We start from the raw sequence: 25,740 nt of genomic DNA, 5'->3' as shown, positions 1-25,740 counted from the left end.
ATCTTACGTTAGTCTGCTGCAATATAAACTAAAATTTTACACCAAAAAAGCATGTTTTTTGACCATATTAGGATACTGGGTTACATTCTTAATGAGAAATTTAAGAATTTATTATAAATACAGCAAAAATGAAAGTAAGGTCCGAACTGAACATGTATTTTGTTATTAGAAATGCAGGATACCAGCAAGTGGAATAGTAAATATAAGTGGGGCCGTTTAAAGGTTTTTAAAAGGTTACTTTCACTGGTTACTACCTCCAGTTTCTTGCATTTCAGGTCTATGTAACCGTAGTAAGCATCGGCGAAGTTTTCAGCGAATCGAATAGGTAACCTCTAGCCGGCGACAAAAATTGAAACGTTTCATACGGTTCAATATTTTGGCTGATCACATGAGCACCACTTAGGGTATGCTTGTCGTTGTCTAGGCGCTTAGCAAGCGTTGCAAGGGGACGAATATTCTACACGCACAAGAAAGAAAGATGGATAAAAAAAACATGATCTCATGTGTACAATGAAACAATCATGTATGAAAAACTTCAGTGCCTGTGCTTTCCTTATAGCTATCGTAAAAACAGGCTAGCAACCAGGATCACTACTAGAAAACAGCAATATATAGGGCTATTCCTCACATATAATGAACTTTCCCCATAGAAAAATTGCTTCAAACTATGAATTTGCGTTTAGGAACCGTAAAACGGTTTACCGGCAAACTGATGAGTCCTTTAGGGGCAATGTAACTGGTGCCTGGATGTTGTAACTAAACCCTGTGGGTACGATACAGAAACGGGCCCACAAAGGCATGTTTTTATCTTTGCAATCCTGGAGTCTAAAATAATGACATTTAACTTTTCTGACAACGCTGCGCGCTACTATTCATGCAGGTTCTCTGATACTTGAACTGTTATGAGACATTTAGAGGCCTTCAATCACAGTGAAAAGTTGACGGAGCAACTTCCTACATGCCTTGGTGTATTGTCCTGTTTGTAGCCTAGACAATGCACTTATACCATTGATCCAAAGTGCAAATTAATTTCTTAATACGTGAAGAACATAGTCTCGTGGAGCGAGGTAAGCACCCACATTTGTCAAGCAAATATGCAAAGAGCACAGGGACGGCGAACAAGGACTCGCCCCGCCTCCTATGTTACCCCCTCTGTCTACACAGAGGCGCTCTGGCCACACGAGGCCTCACCTGGAACACGGTGACCGTGGCCCAGAGGAAAGTGTTGAAGTGCTTCCGGTCACAGAAGCACTTGACGGCCGGGTTGTACAGGTCGGAGCACGTGCAAAGCGTTGCCTGGTCCATCCGCACGCAAAACTTACCGCCGAACAAATGCATCCCCAAGCAGCTGCGTGTACACACGGGCCACTCAGACCTAGAGTGCGGTCGCAATGCACAGCGGTGCCCTCACTATAGCTTCCATGTGCCTAACCACGTTATAGCTACGTCGATGTCTTATTGTATAGATGGACAGTCGCTGCGTGTGGTCGAGTAAGCTATGTGCTAATACTCGTGGTATGTCTTGAACCGTTTGTAGAATTTACTACCATCCTGAAGGGACCAAGATACACATTTCTACTCTGGCGCATTGAGTTCCTCCCGAGTTAGTGGTCACTTTCTAGGGTTAAGCAAGGTATGTTAGTCTTGGTAATCGTAATGCATCACCAAGTAAATTTGTCAGTACTGAGGTATTTAGGCTTGGTAAAGGTTATGTATCACTATGCTAATTTGTGAGTAATAAGGGCTATGGAAAGTTCGGCACTATAAAACTGCTACTTCTCCAGGGCTTGGCAGAGCACTGCCCTGCCCATTGTTAGTGTTTCTAATCATCGCACTACAAAGCTGTCATGGCTTTCTAATCAGCTTTCTCTTGATGTGGGCCCAAGTACAGCGTAAAAGTTGCATGAAAAAAAACCTTAGAGTATCCGCGTCAACCTGGGCCAACCTTAAGCTTTAAACAAGCAGTGTGAACATGTGAGAAAATGGTGCCCCAGAAATCAAACTGCTATTGTTGGAATTTCCACTTGTGACTTGCGTAGTAATCACCGTAGAAGTGAAATAGAAAGCCATGACGAGTCATTGTAAGCCACTCTTGCTAGTCTAAAGAATGTGTTTGCACAGAAAACACAGAGTAAAAAAAAGTTCCGGCTGGCGCCTCCACAAGAGACCACAAGCGGACACACGTCACGAGACTCACCACAGACACGAATCACGAAACGATGCCTTGGCCTTTCACGAGAAGGCGTTATAAAACATAAAAGTGATTGACCACGGCTGCAACGTGCACACTTCTCCATCAAGTCTGCCGGTGTTGGGAAGAGAATTTTTTCGAGATTTATAAAGCGCTGACCTCAGGTGGGCGCCGTGCGGGTAAGCTGTTCACAATTTTACCGTTAATGGCTTAGGTTGGTCCGGAATAGTTATTACTGCTGGCTCGTAAAAGTTTTTAAAATTGTGATTTGCATCGCCGCCAGCCAGCACGGCCTTTTAATCAAGCAACATCATAACCTGCTGTCAAAACCGCTGTACGTTACACTAAATGGAGTGTTACCACTGTCTCGAAAATTTTATATGTGCTGAGCACACTACTAACGGTTCTCGCAGATGCGCATTTCTACCACTTATCAAAACTTACAGCTTGTCTGAACAAAGCGTAAAATCCTTCATGCAGGTTAAAAGTACTTGCTTGAATACTACCCTTAACAATGCAGTTTTCAATTGCATCAAGTGGCTTGTTCATCAAAACTTTATATTTTACGAGAGTTCAAATAAAAGGCAGAGTTGATGGAGAACTATTTTCTTTTTTTTACTTTTTATAGCACAGTACATCACCATGTCAATGGACAACCACTGTTTGCACCTTTCACAACAAGAAGCTCTTGTTTCCAAATTTGAGCGTAATAAAATGAAGCTGAACGCAAAGTAACTATGCCAATAACTGCGTGAAAATACCAGAAATGAAACGGAAAGAGAAATAAAAAGGAGAAAAAAGGCTGAAGACCAAATAAAAATACAGAAGCATGTAGCACACCAAGCCAAAGCCAATTCGGCAGCAAGGACACGAGGCAGACAACGACAAACAGGCACATCTTTGAAGCAGCGGGTAGCTTGCAGGCACAATGCCAAGGAAAGCAGCCCAATGAAAAACAGGCAACACGGACGAAAGCCAAGGCACACATTCACACACATAGACGCACGCACACATAAGCTCCTCTTTGTGGAGTGCATTTATTTCTGGTGACGACACTACAAACAACTCCACGGACGCCTTTCGAGGTGTCGTGAAAGGTCACGACGAACGCCAGCTGTTTTCTTCCGAGCATTACGAAAAGGCCTTACTTGTTAATTTATGCGGCGTTGCTGGACATTTAATCTATTTTAAAACGTAAACTACTTTCAGTTTTCTTTTGCCAGCTTTGGACATAAGATAATGTATATTTAAGCGGCACCTACAACTGTTTTATTGCTGAGGTGTTATAAACTGATAATGCAGTCTGAGCAACAAGATTTTAAAGTGTGATCAACTGGCTTTGCCTCCTCACCCTAACTAAATGTACCAAGTGTATGTATAATGAAAGTGTCCAAACCATTATACAATAAGATTTTAAGCATTTTTATAAAGCCTATATTGCCTGAATTAATGAAAATAAGGTGTGGAAATGATGTCACTTTCTAAGTACTCATGTGAGTTTCATCCCAATTATCACAGGAAGGATTATGTTGCTTGTTTGTTGTGAAAGTACTCTTCCTTGTGAACCATGAAGAGATTCGCAACAAGCTTATCTGTTGATGGATACTTTACCAAATTGTAGACTTTATATTGAAACAGTATTGCCCACGCTACTCATAGGAATTTTCTGCAGAGAAACTGAATGGATAGTAGTAATAACAGCATGTGAGTCATGACGTAAAGCATTGCATATACGCATGAGTTTTTGGTTGTGAGCAGATTCAGCAAACGGTGACAGCCACAATTAGTATCATCTGCGCATGCTGGGCATATGTGCTGTGTTGCCCAAAATACGAGCTTGTAATAGCTAGCACGGGCAGTATTCTTAAAATAGTGTAATTGAAGTCTGGCTGAGAAAAATTATTGGCTTTTCCGAATAAACTAATCCAGAGCGGTATGCCGGATTGAAGCGTTGATATGACGCACCTGCAGTTTGGCTGACGTAGCTGCAAAAATATTTTTACTTTATATTATCTCACATTTTTTGAAGTTCATACATTGGTCATACATTGGTCACACATACAAATGCTTAAATGCATTTGTAAGACCTAGTTCATTAGTATAATGATACGAGAGGAAGAGGAAATCACTTTTGGACCGCCTCATAATAATTCAGCAGTGTCCGAAAATGTCCACTGCAAGGATGATGTCGTGCCTACAAATATAGGCAAAACTTAAGTATGCATGGTTATTCATTTATTCGTTTGCACCTGCTTGAAAGAAGAGTAAAAGTTTGTGCCCTCGATATTCGCCTACCAAGGGCCGTATATTGGACATGTAGAGCATAAGTCTAATGCGAATCGGTGTAAAAAATTGCATATGTGAAGACAAAATTAGAAAATACAAGCGCCCATCACAGGAATGCAAGAAGAAATCAATAAAGGTTAACGGCATTCTGAAAAAGGTTTCTCCCAAAAGTAATTTTAATAAATAATTTCTGGGAAGCACTCTGAGCAACCCTTCCCACTTACTTGACACCAATATATGCTGCGCTACCCTGAGAATTAATTGTCCTGATGTGCCTTAGATAAGTACAAACGACGTAGACATTAAAATGCATTCATACGCACAGACACTCACATAGAGACACACAGACAGAAGCAGCCAGAGACAGCCAACACGGAGAAAGAATGTGATCACAGGCCTGGAGATGCACTCGTAGCTGCGAGGGGTTTGCATTTGGTCTGGCGTTGAACGGGGGTGGTATCACCGCTTTCCTCTACGGGGTATGGGTTGACCAACAGGTCAGAGAGCTGGGGTGGTCGCACGCCTACACTGTGCACTTTGACACAACATCAATGCGGGTATGCCACACAGGGAACATCGTGACCCGTTACCACGTGACCATGAAGCCTGTGCGCGGAAATCTGTTTCAATATGAGCTCAACCAAAATTTGAAAGTTTTGACGTTTTCGTTCATTTTTAACTCCGTTTTCATGAAAGATTTCGAAGAGTTATAGTTTCTAGCGGCAAAAGAGCTTCGTGCTAGAGAACGTATATGTTTTGAGCGTTCACGTCTGAGTTGTTACAAGAAAGGACGCGTATTTTTTGTAGCTTTGTTTCTGCAGCAAAGGAAGTACTGCATTAAAATCTTCCGCAATCAAACCCAAAGGTAGAAGAAAAGTTGAATTCTCAAGCCAATTCTCGGCAGATAAAATAAGACAATGTTTCAAGCTACGTTGTAGGTGTAAGCCAAACAAATAAATAATCCAATGCAAAAAGCACTGCTCAGAAAAAATAAAAAGTATTGAGGGAATTCTGCACATTTTCCCCCCAAAATGGAAACCTGTGTATAAGTTGGTAAAAGCAGATTTAGCGCAGAGGCACAATGGTACGCTTCTACTGACAGCCAAATGATTGCTTACGAGGTATGGGAAGCGCCCCGCCCATTGAATGTGCTGCCTACCTGGGCAACCGCTTCTCCCATCCCCAACTGCACCTTGGACGTCACCTATTTGTCTCCTCTTGGCGACGTGTTGACCTTCTCTCGAGATCTCAAGAGGCATGGTAATTTCGTTTTATACAGAAGAAAAGAAAAAAATAATAAAGACGCAAAAAATAAGTCGCAAAAAATAAGGGGAAGAGCGATGATGATACCGATGTACCTGGAATACGGTAACTAGTGCCCAGAGGAGGGAGTCAAAGTTCTTGCGATCGCACTGCACGGTCCCGTCTGGTTCCTTGACACAGAATTTGCAGCCGAAAAGGTTCATGCCCAGAACGCTGCAAGAAGGTGGGCGTCGTGGAGAGACACAACGCATGGTCACACTTGTGAGCTGTCCTGTCTCCTTGGCGCTAATCTCAAAGCAAAAAACGTCCATGACTAAGGTTACAAAAATAATGCAGTATGGCCACGCCATTTACGACGCAACGTGCATCTAATATGGCTACCAGGGGTGCTAAGCCTTACTGAAGTAAGTGTGGGGGCAAACAATAAATATTGCATATAAGACGAAATGAACTAGTGTTGGCTATGAACATGCACAAATGGTAATAAAGCAAAACGATCACTTTGAAAAATGGACAAATAATGCGTGTGGTCCAGACTGTTAGGTAGTGGTTCGTCTGTCACTAACTTTTCTATACGCTCTCTTTTCACGCCTACGACATTGTAAGTTGCTATTTCTGGAGTGTGTCTCCGCATGTTTGCCGTTTTTTGTGTTCATGTAAGAAGTGTTCGCACTAAAAAAGATAATGCTCGACAATGAACATAAAGACCTTTTCCAATAAAAAACAAAAATTGCGATTTTATTGCATTAGTGCTGCAAGTGGCAACTCAAAACAAGACTTTGCTGTTGCGTTGGATAACTTTTGGCAGAGTGGGATCAAATAGATGGTGAAAATTTACAACAGTTGGGAATTTAAGATCTAGATCATATTTCGAAATGGTTTCATCAGATACAATTTTTGCCAAATTGTGATTCAGATTTCTTTCGTATGCAGAAGAAAAGTTCATTTGAATGAAGGCTTATTTTGGGAATGCCAACACAAAACAAACCAAAAATTTTTAATTAGCAAATTTGAACTGAAACAAATATAAAAGTGAACCAGTAAAAGGTATTTACCAGAATTTTTTCTTGGAGCCTTTGTCACTTACGGTCAATTTTGAATGACTAAAAGAAATGTCACGTGGCTTCGTTCGTATTGTATGGAAAGGACCGACAAAATATGCGTTCTTTCTTACAGGATTTTTGCCTCGAATTTACAGCTGTTATATGCTGTCGTAAAGCCTGAGCTATTGAGCCAGTTTTCAAATTTAGTAATTAAACGTCTTAGCCATGTGCCAATAAACCTTAGAATAATAGTTTTTTTTACTGAATTCATAGCCTTCATTTGCATTGAGGTTTTAACAGAGAAAAAGGTAATGCCTTTCTGCTAAACTTCCAGAGATTACCATGGTTTCTTACATCTACCGACTGACTGCTTCCATGTAGACCGCTGTCGCGCAACGAGCTGCAGTTTTTTGTCAAAGAAAAAGGTTTTCTGCTCATGCGTAGCGTTTGGTGACGCAGATGAATAGAAGCTGTTTTTGACCACTATCTCGTGTCTAGTTTTTCAGGAAAAACCGAGGACTGATAAATGAAATGTTCTGCTACAGTTTTGCATTACAGTATGCATGAGTACTGTAGAAAAGTTTTATGTTCGGTTCAAATGTCACGGAAGCGGTTATTTTTTGCACGAGTGGTGCGCGAAGCAAGCCTATCGGTAGGCCAACAAAAACTGGATAAAGTTAGTGCAAGCATTCTGTCAGCTGGCTAAAGCTGCAGGCAAGTAGCAGCACTAGACCGTCGCTCTAAACACGTAGCTTGCCAACATAAACAGGACTTCTCAAAGCAAGCACTTAGTTTATGTTTGAAGCGTTTTCTGTATGCAGTTTGGGGCAGAGCAGCTAAAACTGCATTGCCTAAGTAGCAACGCATCAAAAGTAAATGGCGATGCGAGATGGGCACAAGGCATGGCGAAACTAGGCACGCCCCGAGGTGTGAAGCACAGTGGGCGGGAAGGTCTGTACGGGCGGGTTCGACACCAACGTGCATGGGATAGGTGTGGTGACTGCCGACTGAAAGGTTTTTGAGGAAGAAGCTCTCACACATGCGCGGGCGCTCTTCCCTGATTTTCACTGATTTTATTTGGATTAGTAAAAATTGTGCCTGCTAACAAGGCAATACTCTATGTCAGGTAAAAACTATTAGAGTATATAAGGATGCCTGTTGTGGCGTCACGAGTTTTGTCTAGCACTTGTCCTTACTGTCCTTACAAAGTAGGTGGCCTCGGACACAGAAGGTGTTGGCAAATTTGCAATTCGGATAACTAGGGTTGACAAAGCATTACCTTTCTAAATGTGTACGGATATCTTTAGGCACGTTTTGTAACTGGCGACGGAGTTACTGTCTAAGACACGTATCGTGAAAGTGCTTCCCATCGAAACAAAAAATTAAATTGTCCTCAGCAAAGCGATGCGTGAGAGCTTCTGTGGAGCTACACTCTGAAAATTCCGTATGTGTTTCATGAGGCAAGGAGCAAGGATTTGTACACTCTGGTGAGAATGTGACAGGTGAAGAAGAGAAAACGAAAAAGACAAAGAACAAAGAGCAGTGTAAAGGTAAGTCATCCATGTCGTATATCTGGGTGAGCCCCACAAAAGCGACCGCTGCTTTTTGTCGAGCATTGAATCATGCTAGGAGTCTGTGACGCAGTGATTGATTGGCTGTGGTCTGTTGTTGTTGCGTCAACTGGGTTGCAGAATCTTTCGATACCTTTCGTGCGTGTCACAATATTGCTTGCTTGCGCTTTGACAAGGCAAAATTTTACAACAAGCTACATATGGCCAAAAACATAGGCTTTACAAATAACTAGTATGAATAATACAAATAACCAGCCTGTATGAAAAACGCATCCCATGTACACATGTAAGAATGCAAAGTATTTCTGTAACACGTGTTCTGAAAATATCAGGAATATTACTGCGTCAGCCCATTATCTGAAACATGACGTCTCACGCACATACAGTATGTTTAATAACGCTTTACATAAAAAGTTTGCTGAAAATATCCTGTGCCCTCCAAACGCGCGTTTTGTCTTTTCAGAGGACGAAGAAATGTTGGGGTTCTTTGAAGTGAGAATGTAAGCTAAGAATGCAATATTGGGTCTAACATAGAAACATAAATAGAGAAAAGCCGTCTTTTCAGACTTAATAACCCAAGCTCATTGTGCAGGCTGGTGCGTCAGCTGCTCTTAAATAAACATTTTCATTGTAAGCGTTGCACTTTGTTCGTGAAATTTATCGGGCATTTTGTTCTGCTTTACGGCCTTTTTACATATAATCTCAGTTGATGAAAATCAACAAGCTACTGGTACTGAGCTCAGTATTGTATAAACCGATGAATTCCCACTAGGCTTGAAAGTTTTCCCCGCGTTACACATTGTGCGTGCCCATGTTATTTAACCATTCTGTTTTAAACAGATGCCAAGCGTCTTAGGAAATGCCGAGGGAAAATATCTAGCTTGTACTACAAATGTCTGAACAAAATGTTTTCCATTCCGCAGTACCTCTTAAGGCAACCTTAAAAACCAAAGAGCAACACAACACTTGAAAGACATCAAACGTTTCAAAAATATTACTGCCTTATTGCTTTAACTGCTCGCTATGTTGACAACGCGAAGGACACAAATTTTAAAAACTTACACTCTAGATGATACAACATACTTTTAAACGCTTTCCGCATATTATTGCTGTTGTTCTATCTTCTTTCAAGTGTGCGACTAGTGACTTCCGCTTTTTGCACTGTATCATATTGTTTACATTGCCCAAGACAAGTTTAGATTTCACGAGAAGAGACATAACTTAATACCCAACGATACATCTTAAGCACACGTTTCAAGCGTTGTTGTAAGAAAAGCACTAAAGATGTCCACCTGGCATTTGTGCGACCGCTAAGTGTCTGGTTTCTGATATCTTTAATCAGCTGTCAGGTACCAGCTGAAGCGAAGGCAAGAACGTTGCTTATTTGTAAATTGTTCACAATTTAAAATCCCGATAATTTTTTGCTAAACTTCTAGCATAAATAGCTAATTCTGGTTACGCACGCACCTAGAAGGCTTAGGAGTGTCCACGACTGCATGTCGAGATTATACCTTATTTAGTAGTGCCCTGATTTGCTGTTATTATTAATGTTTCCTGACCTTGTGACAAGGATAATTTTCAATGATTTGTACCAGGAATTATTTTGCAGCTGAGCCAGTCATTCTTTGCTGGGCCGGGGTAAAAATTAATGCGAATACACATAAGAGATTTCGACTTTTCTAGAGCACGTACAATTTACAAGCGGTTTACAAACTGAGTGAAGGTGCTGCGACCAACGTTGTCTGCATTGTGCGTGGCAACACTTTGTTACTTCCTGTTTACAGGCAGGCAATGATAAATGGAAGCGACTCTCTGTCATGTTCATTAAAATGAAGTCACTACTTTATTGCTTTGCCGCCGCTCACACTTTTTGTTTAACTATGACACTTCAACACTGAACACGGCGAATCACTTCAGCAAATTTGTGCGCCCCCCCCTGCTTCAGAATTGAGAAAAAAGTGTCTCCGCTGTTCAGTACGCCGACTTGCTTAATTACGGCAAGATCAAATGCAGTGAAGAGCAGTCATTAAAAGGAACGAGGAAGGCCTTACCTAAAGATGAAAATAAACAATATCAGAAGAGCGAAGAACACGGCTACGTTGTCCATCGTCCGCAGCATGATGAAGAGTTGTCGTCGCAGGGCCGGCATAAACCGGACGAGTTTGAGAATCCGCAAAAGTCGAAACGTCCGCAGCACCGAGAGACCGCTTCCACTGCTCTGGCAGAGCTCCACTATGCTGCCGGATGACAAGGACAGGGAGAGAGAACGAGAGAGCAAAGGTCACGTGGTTTCTTGGAGAAACAAGCATTTAAAACACCATTTCGTCCGTTTTATGAAGAAAAGGTTCATATGTGGATGCTGTAATTACAGGTAGTATCATAAACGCAACAATTTTCGGCTGACGCCTAAAGTTTGTCTTCAGCATATACATATTTTTGCTGCTTATGTGTCCTTAAGAGGGGTCCAAGCTGATGGGCGCTGAAGAATAGTCTCGCTAGGAGTAGTTTTAAGTTGAAACAAATAGGGGGATTTTGGCTTGTATGTGGAGGTCTACTCACGTAAACGTTCTATATCCTTTTCTGCCGCTGTAATATATAACGGACATAAAAAATCCCATAGTTGTACTTAAACGAATATAAGTTGTTGAAGCTACTGCCAGTCACAAATTTATTTCTTCGTTGCAACAGAGTGCAAAAACCACCTTAAGAAGTTTGCGTTAAAAGGTAGGCTGTCAGGACAGGTGTCCCTAGGCCCACACAGCTCCAACAGAATTGTTAACCCGTGATTGTTGGTGACACATGTGGCTTAGTGGGTCAACGGTATTATCATGTAAATGCTGCGCAACGGTTACAAGCACGTAGAAATAACGGCGGTACAGACAATATTTTTCCTCAGTGCTCGCGCTCTTTGTGCTTTGTGTGTTTGTAGCTTTTGTTCAAGACACTTAAAGATATAGCATTGTGCCATATGTTTTATATAATTAACTGTGGTGGCTGTAAAGGGACACCAAAGACAAAAGACAAGTTGGCCAACGTCTTTACATTAGCTCGCCGAGAAAACCATACCTCTGGCGTGCAGAACTTTTAAAGGCAGTAGAAAAAGTTGAGAATGTAAAGAAAACAATCGCACTACAGGCCTTCCTCGCGCGTTGCAACGCAACCAGGTACACCTCAGCAAGTTTTTAAAAGTCCAGGTGTAAGTTTTTGCAATGTTCTGTTTGAGCGTCGACAAACATGAAAATCACATAAACAATAATATGGAAGACGAAGAGATAGGTTATGAAGCGATACCAAAACTTATCAGTTTACCTTCAACAACTTATTTATTAATTTATTCGATTACCTTCAGTTATCGCAGAGATCATTATAGTAGGAGACTGATCGATGAGATAGTTTTATGACCCCTGTACGGCGCTGCCTATATAACAACTTTTACTGTGACCTTGCGGCGTGCAGTGAAGCGCGAAAGGAGCAGACTGGTGCGAGTTCTGCACGTTACTGTGGGAGAATGGTTTCCCGGACTTTTTGTTACGCGGCTAAATCGGTTATTTCGAACATCGCATGGGGTAACAACCGCGATTACGCTATCGAGAGTATCATTCGAGCAACTAGTTCGTTTTGAAGGCCAGAAAAAAATGTTTGCGTGAATCTGGGACAAACTCTGGGAGTCGGATGACTCGATCGTGTGTTGAAGCGCGCCTATCAAACGTGTGTAGTACTTCCTTCCTCCCTGTAACAAATGCCTCTGTTGTTACATCGTAGGAAACATTAGCGCTACACACTTACAATTGTGCGGAGGGGGGCATTTACTTTTTTATGCGCTAGCTGCTTGAGAGCGCAGCAATTGACCGGTGTGATGTACGTGGCTGCAAACACTGAGGGAAGCTAAAAATTATGCTTGTCTTCAACAAAGCGTCCGGCCTCATTCCAGACTTTGCTGAGAAAGGTTTTGCTTTGTTGTCCGGAAAGAAAATAAATCAAGGAAGCGGTTGTAAAGGAGAGTATGACTTGTTTGACGCGAACTAACCAAAACAACTAAGCCGCTTGATACGTGATTGCCGCACGACCCTTACACGACGCCGATATCGCTTCTGGTTTTTTGGGACGCAAACACCAGCCAGTTGTTTACGTTGCGTGAGCAAAATAATGAAAAAAATTCTGCAATTTGCCATTTCTCAACTACGAAGGCGTCTTTCAGTGCCGACTAAATGTCTAGAGGTATACCTTTAATGAAGTTCCGTAATTCTTGATGTCGGGCTAGTTGGTGTAACATGCTTTTGAAGGTCAGTTGCGCTTGTTGTGAACACAGAGACGTGCCGTCTTCTCGTGAAAGTATACGTTTTTTCTCGTGTCCGTCTCTGTGTTCACAAGCGCAACTTACCTTTAAAATCAGATAACTTTAAATGGGCTTTTGCTTTTAAAAACTTGCTAGATGTATTTAATGTTCTTTCTAGGTACTTCGTATCTATTACCTCAAAGGCGGACGAAGTAATAGTCGCTAGCATAAACAAGACTAATAGACATCCGTATGCACGGAAGTAAAGTAAAAAAAGGCAGAAAGCACTCACCTAAGGATGACAATGACACCATCAAAAAGGTTGAATCCACTGCTGATGTAAGAGAGGAATCCCTCAGCGAGAATTTTGAGCAACATTTCCAGGCCAAAGATGCCCGTGAAGATGAGGTTGCTGATTTCCACAGCCAGGGTCAGTTCTTGTGGCTGCATGGAGCACCAAATTAAATAAGCACAATAACAGCCCTCACAACTTCAAGGAGTACTGACACAACATTTCAAAGCTGGCGCAACTGCGTAAAAGGCTTCTTTTGTATATAGAGATATCCCCCAGAAAGTGTCATCAGTAAGCGTTCAGTACAACATATCTGAAATTCATTTTAATCTTTGCGCGCACGAGAGAGCTCAGAACGGATACCCTTTCGTAATCGGCATCAGCATGACGCCATCTACTCCTCCCGGCCCCAAACTGCCGACGTGAGGGCTCCCGTGACATGGCCGACGCGCTGGCTGTGGTTGGCACGTGCTGTTCAACCGTGTGTACGCGTCACAGTTCTGCGACTGACGACATGCTGCCCGGCGCGAGGAGATTGTGGAGACAAGGGCCGATCTGGGCGCGCCAGCGAGCGCGAGCGCGCGCGTCCAGACCAGTAGCGGTGCGATGAGAACGATGATGTCACGCGCGCCCTCCTGTCATGGCGGCCGCCTCGGTGTTCGTTTAGTCGGAACTGACAGAAACAAAGGAGGCTGTAAATACTTATTTACGCTGCTATCGATCGTCTAATGTGCCTTTCTATGATTAGTGGGCCGGTGAGCACCCACAGCAGCGAAAAAAACTTAACACGAAAATTTCGTGTCAGTACTCTTTTAAGTTTCTGTCACTGTGTAAATAAGGTGCGTGCACATTATTTTCACCCCTGTTAGGCATTGAAGCTGAAAGTTCATAAACAAATGAACGACATCGGTGAGCAAGTGTACGGGGGTGAAACGCTAGCAAATGAATTATATCCGATCCTTAGCGAACCTTGAGCACAACTAAAGGAGCGTTTTGCTCTGAAATGCAACTTTGAGGGAGTCACCATGCCAATTCCTCCCTACAAAATCGGTCACCATCATGATTATATTGCAGGCATTGCAGCAGCCTACTAAAGTTGTGTATATTAAAACGCAAAATCATTTCGTATTTGGAGTGTTTATACGCGATGAACACTGTGAGCACTTCTTGTTTTGTGTACATGTTGGTTTCATAACTTTAAATAGCTGTATCCCGCGGTTACCCTCACGATCAACAGTGGCATCGTCGGTGATAGGGGAAAGCTTCTTTTCAGGCAAGCTGAAGTTGTGTCCCCATCAAGAACACAGTAGCACTCACATTGTGCGGTGTTCTACAGCTATTTCGGCTCAGGGTTAGATGTTCTATAGCTATTTAGGTGTTATAGATGGTTAGATAGTCCTCAGGTGTTCTATAGCTATTTCGGAATTGATGGTTAGATAGTGCTAGTGTGTTGAATCATCTGAGCACAAAAATTTTTTGGAGAATCAAGTTGATATCGACGCATTTCGGGTTAGTTCAATGAGTAGTTTTTGCTAGTTGATCAGCTCGCATGATAGAGACAACCAGGCACACTTCATCACGTCATCCCGGAGTGCCAGAACAATCCAGATGTGTTATTTGCCCTCGTCCACTAGGACGGGGAATCATTCCGCCTATATCACGTCTTCCCAAATGGGCCCTTCTGTTTTAGGGCCTACGTAATCCAGAAAAATTAGGGTTACAAAGACTCCTTTTATCGTAACTACATCGTTGCCTCATAGTAAAGGGGCCTAAGGAATGATTGCAATGCCGTGGCATTTTTCACCATCCCTTTATTCAGCGTTTTTATTATCATCATCACCTTGAAAACTTGTTCGTAACCGCAAGTATTTCTCACGAATAAGTTCAAGCCGATGGTCATTGTAATGGTGGTACTGAGTCAGTACTATTACACGGTCGTCTTGAAGCACAAAGCTGAAAACAATACTTCAGGTGGTCCTGAAAGACTTTTTTAACAAACTAAATGAACAAGCGCAGTAGTTAGTTTGGGTGGTCAACGTAATATCTACCAAGTATAACTTTTTTACGAGCAGCGGAAAGATCCCACTCTCGTTACACAGTTTGACGCAACTTTCCGGCGCCTTTTGTTGCGAAGTTTGTCGCTGGGTTCAAATCCCGGCAGTGCCTTGTTACTTTTTTGTTCTGAGCGGGTTGAAGTGGCATGGTTATCGTATCACATTCACGAATTGATGTCTTGGTGTGATTTTGAGAGGCGACTACCTTCGCTAGGAAAAATTTTCTTCGAGACAGCTAGAAGCTTCTTTCCTCCATTGCAACCACAGCGACCAACTTTCCCTTTTTCACAACGTGTTTCTGGAAGATGCGATACCATGGTAGCACTGTAAAACCTTCTTCGTTACAGGAGGCTAAATTTGCGCTAACGGACACACTAATTTATATGCATATTCTACGTGCTACAGAGGCCTTTTTGCCGGTGGTTAATCCGGAACATCCAATATTATTAATGCCGTGGTAGCAGCGTACGCAGCTCTTTTCTCTTCCCAGTATGGGATCGAACGTGAATAGGCAAAGCACAGAGAGTACACACGCGAGTACGCACGGACGGCTTCAGTGCCGTTCGTGCGTACGGACATCCGGCCGAGAGGCCAGGCGGAGGGGGGCGGGGGGCGGGGTCTCAGTGTTGTTGGCTTGGGGTTACAAGCCGGTCGGCCGACGGCACTCGCACACCGACGTCCCGCCGCTCGGACGTCGGACACACAGACCTCCAACCACTCCTGTCCTCCCCATGTCCGAGTTGATTCTTTATGCGAATCCTCTAATATTCGTATTTAATCATTTCACAGAGTAATTTCCTTCCCCTATTCAAGTCCCACCTCGCGTTAGCCGCTCCATTGTATATAAAGAGGTGTTGGCCCCCAAAGGTAAAGCCACATGCCCACCTGGTCATGGTACTCGATTCCCATGCTCAGCGTGTTGACCAAGATGGCGGTAAGGATTCCCCTCTGGAAGTATTGGTGGCCCACCAGGCGCCTGAGCTGGGCCTGGCGCGCCCTCCAGAAGCGGCAGCACGGGCCCCGGTTCCGCAGCCGGGCCGTGCCGCTACCCGAGAGCTCGTCCTCGTACTCGGAGTACCACGAGTCTTCCTCCTCGTCCTCCGTTCCGCTGGAGGACGAGTACGACACCTCCTCATCCTCACGATGGTGGTGGTGTCGGTGACGGTGGTGGTGCCGGGAGCACGAGGACGAACCCGATGAGGAGCCCGAAGATGGGGATGGAGAGGCGTTGCCACGTCGATGCCGCGATGCCCCGTGGGAATGGAAGGTCAGCTGTGGTGCTGAGTAATGCTTCGTACCTGCGGCGGAGAATCGTCGCAACGGGATTACTTGTAAGCACGCTCTCGGAATTGTCGTGTCGCGGGAGCCTGCGGGTAGCGTCGTTCCGTTTCGTATACGACACAGAAGTGAAAGAAATTAGCGCCATCTACTGGTTCGCTTTATGTACCAGGGACATTCTTTTAAGCGACTGCTAAAGATGGCCTGCCGTTCGATTTCTTCGTCGCTTTCACGTAGAGTCGTTGGTTCATATGAAACAGCCTGGGTTCGAACTCCTAAATCGCTCATTTTATTTCTTCTGGTTGAGCAAATTTTGTGAAAAAATATTCTAAATCATGGTCTGCAGCCATTTTTGTGTAAGTAACCGTGACGAGGTATGTTTTAGATTGCGTTAGGCAGTGTGCATCACTCAGTCGCCTTTAACTCATGCTTTGCGCCGTGGAGGAAGGGCCGCTTCTGTACAGTAAACGAAATATAAAGTCGCCGACCGGCACTCCATGATAATTCGCTAATTGGCCTTAATGTGTGCAGGACAAGAAGCAAATTTGAACTTAAAGCGCAGGAACTTATGACAAAGGCCGATAGTTTGGCTGCGGTTCGTTATTCGATAATTAAGAAATTAGGTTAGAGCTGAAAGACGGGGACACAAAACAGCGATACACTGGACGAACTAGCTCGTCCCGTGTTAAGGTTTGTACCACGTATTTTGATCTAATGTACCCTCTTTTACCTCTATAATGTAACTTGGGGCTAAAACGTTATGTAAACTCTTCGATATTTTAACAATTTTTAATTAATTAGAGAGGTCCATTGGTCCCATTTTCGAGCGGGGCCTGTCATCTTCGCTGTAACTATACTCGGGGACAACTTAAGAACGACAACGGAAGTTGCAGCTTCGCCTTATCACCGCAGCCGGCTGTTACTCCGCGCGGGACAAAATGTACCTTACTGCTGGTATTTTGAACGTGACTACAGCCGTTTCTGTAATTTCTCGCACTTAATCTGCTTGTGAATTCGGCAGCGATGACAAAAAGAAGTACGCGTAAAAAAGAACGTGATGGTACGCATTATGCGCAATCTCGTTCCAAAAACGCGCGCGCGCGTTTCAATCCGGGACTTTCACTTCCGTGGAGTGATACACTCCATGAGATATTGCCGTTCTTAAAGTGTCCCAAGATAATACCTTTGCTCAGAGTTGAGTAGAACCGATGCATGGCAAAGTTGCTGGCAAAGCTAGCAGCCAGCGCAGCACTTTGGGCCCCGCTGAAGGCGAGCAGCTCGGCGCAGGTGAGCGTGGCCGCAGTGGACGTCGGCAGATGGTGGGACGACGACGAGCCACTGGCGGCGGAGCCCAGCGGCCGCAGCTCTGTTCCTTCCGGCGTCGGTGGGGCTTGGAGGCAGACGGTTTTCACCGTACTCGCTCTCGTGCTGCTTGGCTGCTCGGCCAGCACCTGTGGCGTGCCCGGTCCTGCGCGTTGCGAACAGAGCGGAATAAGATTAGGTTCGAATGGGCCATGTTAAAGGGGCCCTGCAACTCCTTCTTTTAACTTTTTTTCTAAATCAACAAACCCACCCATGCCTAAAATAGGGGCCGCAAAGTACCTCAGCCAAAAATTACTGCTCTACGTCCATCAGATGGCCTGAAAACTTGCCCAAAAGAATTTTCTCTCGTTCCCGGTCTTGGTGTCCATCAAGCGCTGAAATTACGCCATTAAACAGTGCAGGAGCTATTGGCCCGCCTCTTTTCAGTTGCAGAAATAAACGCTTCCGATAGGCACTTTATAAAAAACAAACGCAAAGCAGGAACAGAAGACAGGTCTCCTGCGACGAGTAAATGACCCAGTGCCGCTCCGTTCTTGCAATAACTATAGCTTTCGCAGGGCTTCCAGATGCGACGGAAAGAGCGAACTCGTTTACCGGAAGTGTTGCGGGATCTCTTTAATAGCAAAAGCATCGTACAAACGCGTACTTTCACCGGGCTACAGCGGCAGTATTCTCCTTAACAGGGGATCTATGACACTAGCCAAGGCCAGTGGCACGTGAGGCACCTAGACACTCAGCCCCCACGCAACTTTTTAAGCAAAACTTTTATGGCTAGCTTTTCATATGTATCTTTTAAGTCTGCAAACGCAAAATTCCTCGGGAACTTATGCCTGCTCACGTGCTTTGGAGGCAGAAGCCCACGATTATCAACTACCTCTTTACTGCTACAATGTGCTTGCTTCTCTTCGCTTTCGTTTCTTCGTCTGTTGGCGATGGGCAAACTTGGTAGTTGCTCAGTAGACCCATGCTCAGCAGACCTGACATAAGCCTCTGTGGATTTATTTATTTATTTTTAAAGCGAAAGCTCTCTGCTACTGATGGCGTCCCGTAAAATTTCCCCATAGACCGGTTGGTAGACCGGAAAGCTTTGATAAGATCTTTCGACACACGGCGCGTGAGTGAAACCGGGCGTCCATCCCGTCAAAGCGGTCACTTGAAAATCGCGAAAAAGAAACGGTTCTTGACAAAACAGCTCACGCATGGCTCATGAAGAAGGAGAGAGAGAGAGATAGCGATCTTTAATGAAGTCTGGCGATGTTAGCTGGGCTAAAATGCCTAACTTGCTACGCCAGTTGATGACGTGATGAAGATGATGGCGATGATGTTGAAGAAGTTGATGCGTACATAAACGGCGAGTTATTAACGGCGACTGGTCTAGACCTGTGTGTTGCAGGTACTCTATCAGAGCTTTGGTAGCCCGTAAAGCACGTTTGGGACAAGCCCATGGTCCTAAAACGTCCTTTAGCTGCATGTCCACGGAAAGCGGCAAGGAGTATGATAGTATAACTTTACCTCATAAACCACGTATCGGTATACATTTAGATCCTTCGTAGATGCGTTTACTTAGTGAACCAAAACTGGTCGCGTGGGTTCGTTCTTCGTTTTCGCTTTGGGTCTTTGAAGGTTTGATGATGGAATGGACGCACTTTGAGCGAAGGTTCGGACGCACTTTCGACGTGAAAAAGCTTTCGCGCTTCTCTAAAATTTCCTTAGAAAGGAATGGTAAAGTTTTTACATGTTGCTCTACATGTTACTTGTATTTTTGATTACTCAAACATTGAAGTTTCCAGCTTGTTTGATTTTGCTTCTTCATTGTACTGTACCAAAGGGGGCTGGGGCCTCTGTCAGGCTTTGTAGCCTCTAGTCCCAGCCTGCCTCCTCGTACTTCCGAGGAAATAAAACCTGTGAAATCTTTGAATTTATTCTTTACAGAGGTTGTCATTTGGTAACATTTGTGTTGACGCCGACGCCGACGACAGCGACGGTCACTTTTTGTGTTTGATAAGACAGATAAGCATTTAGTGGTGATAGTGATAAGAAGAAGGCAAAGGGGGAACCTTGTTGGCCGGATAGGCACGTGCCCGATGTGGCGACCCTGAGGCACGTGGGCCGCCTGGGTGAGGCAGCCAGGTCGACATCCGACGTCTCGGGGCTGGCGTGTGGTGGCACGACCAGCATGTGGCACCGCTCCGTCACCGTCGTTGGCGCCACCGCTTCTTCGTACGCTTCAGACATCGCCGGCAGAGAGGCCGCCGACGATGACGAAGACGGCGTGACCGACGATGATCGTGATTCTGCGGAAGTAGGAGGATGAGAATGAGTACATTAGGAGGATTAGTACGTTACGTGAATGGACTGAACTTGAGTTATCAGTTTTGAAACAAACTTATAAATATTCTTGTAGAATTGCTTTGTCTATGCAATAACATACTCGGTCCCATTTGTTACTGCCAATGGCAACTTCGAAGTGTGCAAATTGTATTATTGCCTTATATATGTATAATTTCTAATTATTGTTTTCTCTCTATACTGATCTTAATATATACTTATGGCTCCTCAATAAAAATAAATAGCGTTTCCTACCGAACTCACTAAGGACCAAGAGTACCAACTGAGGCTTTTGCAAACGAACGCGGTCCCTCACTTGTCGAAATGTCTGCCCAGGTGTCAGCCACACCTTGGCAAACGGCAATGAGATCTCCACCCTCCATCCCATGGTGTGTCCCTTCGATCAGAATACAAAAGCTGACCCAATCCCCAACCTCTCCATGAGAAGTGGGAGAAAGAACTGACAAGCTTCAGCTACAAACTCAAAATCAGCTGGTGGAACGATTGGAGAAGGCAGCAAGCTCAAACGCTATCTTGAAATGAGGAATCCAACCTGTGGGCTTTTTTTTTGCCCAGTAAAGTTTCTCTCTGACTCTTTCTCTCTCTCTATCTCCATCTCTGCTGATGTCGGAGCCGACGTCGCCACGTTTCTTTTCTACTGCGCTGCTAAAACACAATACCCACCGCCACCTAATCTTCTTTCAATTGTTAGAGATAGTTATTAAAAACGAAATCTGATAAAGTCGCAAATGAATTTTCCTGTCAATCCCCCAAATTTGTATTCTGTCTTTGCCATACTTCGCTGCAGATAAATTGCGGCGCCACAACCATTGCCGTGAGGGGATGTGAGCATGTTGAACGTCGTCACAATACCATAAATAAAGATGATGACATTATGATCAAACTTCTTTTCTGCTACATCGTGTTCGCGCCTATATATCTTCGCTTTCGTATATCCGTCTTTTGACGCGCATTATTTTTACAGGCCACAATTCACACGTCATTCCCGCAAAGTTGGATGCCTCAGGGGAAGTTCTATCGTTCTACTCATGTTCTGTTCACACACATGTTCTCATCCCATGTTATCACGTTCACCTGTCAGGCAGCCCGCACCAGGCTGATTTTTTCAACCCTACCCCTGGTTTTTGAGTTAGCACCATGCTCAGGCACTTGGCTCCTAGTCTGAAGACCCGGGTTCAATTCATGTGTGATTTTTTTAATCAAATCTTTACTAACCTAGCCAAGCCGAGTTTCGCCATCGCCAGCAATTTGACCTTCATTTGACCGCAGCTGCGCTGTAGCCTTGGCAACGCATCAGGTGACTCGCTGTCCCGAGCTCCGCCGCCGCCACGTGCGCTAACCGCTGCCGCCGGCTTGGCGCATGCGCTCTCCGCAGCTGGGTCGCCACCTGATCATGTGACTCACCGCGAGCCTGGTTAAGAGGATTGTCGCACTCGCCTAGTCAGTGCGAGCTTCGCCATAGATGATAGCGAGGCCGGGACGTCTTCTCTGAGCGTTGCGCGGGAGCGGGAGGCTTTGAGCCGTCGGCAAGCGGCGTCTAACCACCCCGCGGATGTCACCCGGCGAGCTGCCTCACCTAAGTTTAGTAATTGCAGCGAAATCAAAGGTTAAACAAATGAAACCAAGACTCAACCAGGCTAAACGAAGCTTTTTCTTTGCATATCCTGGGTTAGCTGAGCCAAGCCGCAGCCATTTTTTAACCCTACAGTGTCAGCCGTTCTTTGTACCGAAGAACGAACAAGAAGGCGGGTTTTTCGCATAATGGGACAAATAGAGCTTTAGCCTTAAGAAATGCTGAAGCACCGGTCGAGCAGCGGCTGTGATCGTCTTCGTCGTCCAGGGGGCAGTCGTTGGCCATGAGGCGTGGCGGGCCCGACGACTGGGTGGGGGGCAGAGCGCCCACGGAGATCGGCGAGCCAACGGCTTCCGGTCTCTCCGCGAGCTGCGCTTCCGGGCGACTGCGGGGCAGCGGCAGTCGGCGACGTTTCCGCCGCCTGTACCACCTTAGAAACCTGCGCAGTTTTTAACGAAGGCTAAGTTTTACGAGCCTTCCCACACGGTGCCGTCTAGATGCCGTTATTGCTATGAAAAAGCTCCGTTTCGGTTCCGGCTGCTGAAAAAATTGTTTACCGGAACTGTCAAGCACAGACCTTTGGAACATTCTTTGGTGCACATTCACGGTACCGGGGGATAACAAGTGATATTTCCGCGGGGTTATTTACTTGAAAGACATTTACCACAACCAAGACAAGGTTCTAGCCTTAAATCAATATTTATCTGTCCCTGTATCTTTAGTTAACGCTATCATTACTTTACCTCCAGCTTTACTATTTTGCATATTAATGAGATTGTGCTTCGATTTATTTAGTGTTAGCACTGAGGTAACAGCGTTCTCTAAATACAGCTCTTAGAAAATGGTTTCACTAGGTTCTGGACCCGCGTTTTGTGCGGTATGGGTATTTGAGTACTCTTGTGAAGTGGGTTACCGTTCGAAATAGGTATTCGTTCGAAATCGGTATTCTTGAGAAGTAGGTATTCATTAAAAATGGGTATCAGTTTAAAATTGGCGTTCGTTTCAAATGGGTGATCGTTTGAAATGAGTATTCGCGCGAAATGAACATTCTTTAGAAATGGGTATTCATTCAAAACACGTATTCTTGACAAATGGGTTACCGTTCGTAACGGGCATTCATTCAAAAAAAGTATTCCTGAGAAATGGGGATTCCTTTAAAAGGGGTATTTGTTTAAAATGAGTGCTCGTTTAGAATGGGTATTCCTGCGGATGGGCATTCATTCAAAATACGTATTCTTGATAAATGGGTACTCATTTGAAATGGGTATTTGTTTGAAATGGGTAATCGTTCGATTTCGTTCGAAATGGACATTTAGTTGAAATGGCCGCAAAAGGGGGCTCCTAAATTCTTCTCACCTCCGCTTGGCCCTCCTGCCCAGGTGGGTGAGGTATTTGATGATCTGCGTGTAGCAGCCGGAGTCTGACACGGACGTGGAGGCCAGCGTGGAGCTGGAGTGGTAGCGGGCGCGCTCCAGTCGCATGCGCTCCATTTCACGTTTCTTGGTCTCCGAGAACTGCGTCGCAATCACTACCAGGCACAGGTTGATCATGAAGAACGACCCGATCTGCGAAGCGGGGAATAGCAGGCGATGGGTGTGCTTTCATGCTCTCCTTTACAGCAGCGCGAGGAGCAGATGACATTGCGTCATCATCTCTCCTGTGAGGTAGTGGGGGCAAGCGATCATGATCTGCCATTCCAGTGAGGGGAACGAGTCATGGTCTACTTCTATGATAATTTTTCTCCCGTGAATGATTATGATCTATCCATCTCCCACTGCCATATGCATAGACCATGCTCATGGCCATGGAAATGCAAGATAATGGGGAGGATAAGGCTTAATAGTGCAGATATTACCGTTAAAATAGACTAGCGTCTTTAAAACCTTCTGAGCAAACCACTTATTCGTCCGCGTTAGGATAACATAGTAATAGGGTAACATGTTTGCTAGTTGAAACACGAAGGTCACATTTTGTGGTATCTTCTTTAAAGGGGCCATGCAGACACAACACAAGTTCGCTTCAGTAGAGAGATTGCCTTGTTAGAATCATTGTGACACCATTTTTAACATCAACTTCGCTGAAATAAGCTACATAATTAGAAATAAAGGAAATGGCCATGTGACTCACTGGCTCATTTACCGCACTAGAACATGATGTAATATGTACAGCCGTGCGATTGGCTGAGGCCGGCAAAAGCAAACGCAAGTTAGGCACGGCTTATAAGCTTGCAGAGCGAGCTATTTTCGCTTAAATGTAACACATAATCATTTTATAGCAGTAAGAATGGTGGAGCAAACATTGGAAGTTACGAAAGTACAGGTAAACATTGAAGGACCAGTGCGTACTGCTGCTGGTACGGCGCGTACTATGCTTGTTATAGTTGCACATTAGTCTGGCTCTTTGGAGTTGTCTCACACGACACTGGGCGATTGGCGTAAGCGACATTGTCTTACCTGACCCTGTTTGTCCAGCATACCCCACGTTTCACCAAACGATTACTACCTACCGCAAAAAAAACAAGGCAGGTGCAAATACGGTTAAAATGAAGAAAAGGCAGGCAGCTGTCCGGCGACATATGGTGGTGCCATCTAGGAGGGCTGATGGTAAACAAAGCTCTGCAGTCCGCTGCAGGCTAGACAGCGCATCAGCGTTGGCTTGAAGACCTGTCCTTGTTTCGTCATCGCAGACGTAACGAAAACAGCGATTTGGCGGGACAATCAAAATTTTAACTTAAATTGATTAATTTCTCAGATCGTTTGCTGCCGTACAAGCGCTGGGGGCGTTATAAGACCAAATCTTCCAAACAAAACAAACTTTGATTTTGTTTGCATGACCCCTTTAACACCAAGAACGTTGACGGCACCTGCCTGCCTATTTAAAAATCAAATTTCAATAAACTAGCGATAATTGAAACACAGATAAATCGAACTTTTGGTTAATTCAAACAAATTGCAAAATTTTGGTTCGCTCGCTATGTTATCAATGTATTTTAAAGCCACTTAATTCAAAACGCGTCATTGCATGAATTCGATTAATTCTTACTTGTTGCTTGTCCTTGGCAGAAAATATCTGCCGCGTTTGCCGCTTCTGTCTGCACATTTGAATATTTTCAGCATATTTATGAGAACCGCAAGTGCTAGAGCAGTACAGAAAACTTTCGCAGTGGACTGGCTGGCCTTGATGGCATCTACAACTTTGTTTTGAGGTCTCTTTCAGAGACAAAGCAGTCATACATTGTTTTTTGATCAAATGGTGAATGGCATTTCCCTACTGTGTGCAAATGTTGTGTTAATAAATAAATATGAATGTTTCTTTTTTACAGCAGGAGTTGGTATGTTCCTCAGAGTATTATTTAGACAACGTCTGATTATTTACACTACTGATAATTCGAATAAAATCCTGGGGTCTCTTCGAGTCTGAATTATCGCGACTATTCTGTAATACTATTTTAGCTCGTCGAAGAGCAAACCGCAATGATGAAAAAATTACTGTTCTAGAACACTGGCGCCACCTGGCGTACCCAAAACTAAATGCGCGATGAGGTTCGCGGGAGGGTGGTTATTTTATTACAAACAGTATCTCATGTGAAGAGATCCTTCGTGATAATTCTAAACAGGGGACGAAAAAGATTTCTGGGCCCGTTCGCCCGAACGCGATAAGTGTGGGAATAAGTTCTCAACTACGACTTTGGCGCTCTCTTGGTAATAAGTCGTTTGCCCGAAACCGATATGAACGCTCGGTTAACGTAGCGTTCCCGTCGGGTTTTCTGGCAGCTGGCTTATTTTCCGTGGCCGACTTCGACTTATTCTCGTCTTATTCGTAAGCGGGAACTTATTCGGGAACTTATACGTACGGGCAAACGGGCCCTGGTCTTCCGCCGCGTGTGGTTGCGCCCGCCTGCGAACCGGCATCGCTCGTTCCAATCTGAATACGCCAGATGGCGCCGCCGTTCTAAGGTGCTCGTTTTTCTATCATGGCCGCCAGCTCTCCCATAGGCGAATATTGTTCTTACTCAATTTATGAATAACCAGCTAAGTTCCGTCGCCGTTTTTAATTAGATAAAATAGACCACAAACGCACTCTCATGTAAAGATTGCTGACGAACAAGGGGAGGTACGCTAAAAAAAGTTTCAAACGCGGTTATTTGCTGTTACAACTCTTTCATGCTGAACGGTCAAATTCGCATGCCACCAAAATTTATTCACGCACGTTGCTTAACAGTGTTTAATGTTTTGAGATGT

The 25,740-nt window shown here is 44.5% G+C and overlaps 1 protein-coding gene across 4 annotated transcripts in view; it reads right to left on the bottom strand.

Moving 5' to 3' along the window:
* The window catches only part of LOC144138432 (voltage-dependent T-type calcium channel subunit alpha-1G-like), an 82,430-nt gene that overhangs the window by 41,450 nt on the left and 15,240 nt on the right, over positions 1-25,740 (bottom strand). For 2 of the 4 annotated variants that reach the window (XM_077670707.1, XM_077670709.1), the window contains 8 exons: positions 22,856-23,064; positions 21,730-21,938; positions 19,635-19,871; positions 17,438-17,722; positions 15,862-16,274; positions 12,923-13,074; positions 10,406-10,591; positions 5,836-5,953 (listed from right to left, as the gene is read on the bottom strand). In XM_077670707.1, the coding sequence (XP_077526833.1) occupies positions 5,836-5,953; positions 10,406-10,591; positions 12,923-13,074; positions 15,862-16,274; positions 17,438-17,722; positions 19,635-19,871; positions 21,730-21,938; positions 22,856-23,064 (1,809 nt within the window). Of the gene's footprint in view, positions 1-1,191; positions 1,349-5,835; positions 5,954-10,405; positions 10,592-12,922; positions 13,075-15,861; positions 16,275-17,437; positions 17,723-19,634; positions 19,872-21,729; positions 21,939-22,855; positions 23,065-25,740 lie in introns of all 4 variants that reach the window. The other 2 variants (XM_077670706.1, XM_077670708.1) reach the window with 1 other exon arrangement.

This window comes from Haemaphysalis longicornis, unplaced genomic scaffold, assembly GCF_048455015.1.
Source record: "Haemaphysalis longicornis isolate Haplotype H1 unplaced genomic scaffold, Haemaphysalis longicornis Haplotype H1 scaffold_5, whole genome shotgun sequence".
Classification (NCBI taxonomy): Eukaryota; Metazoa; Arthropoda; class Arachnida; order Ixodida; family Ixodidae; genus Haemaphysalis; species Haemaphysalis longicornis.
Note: the sequence above shows the minus strand (reverse complement) of the source record. Positions and strands in the feature narration are given on the sequence as shown.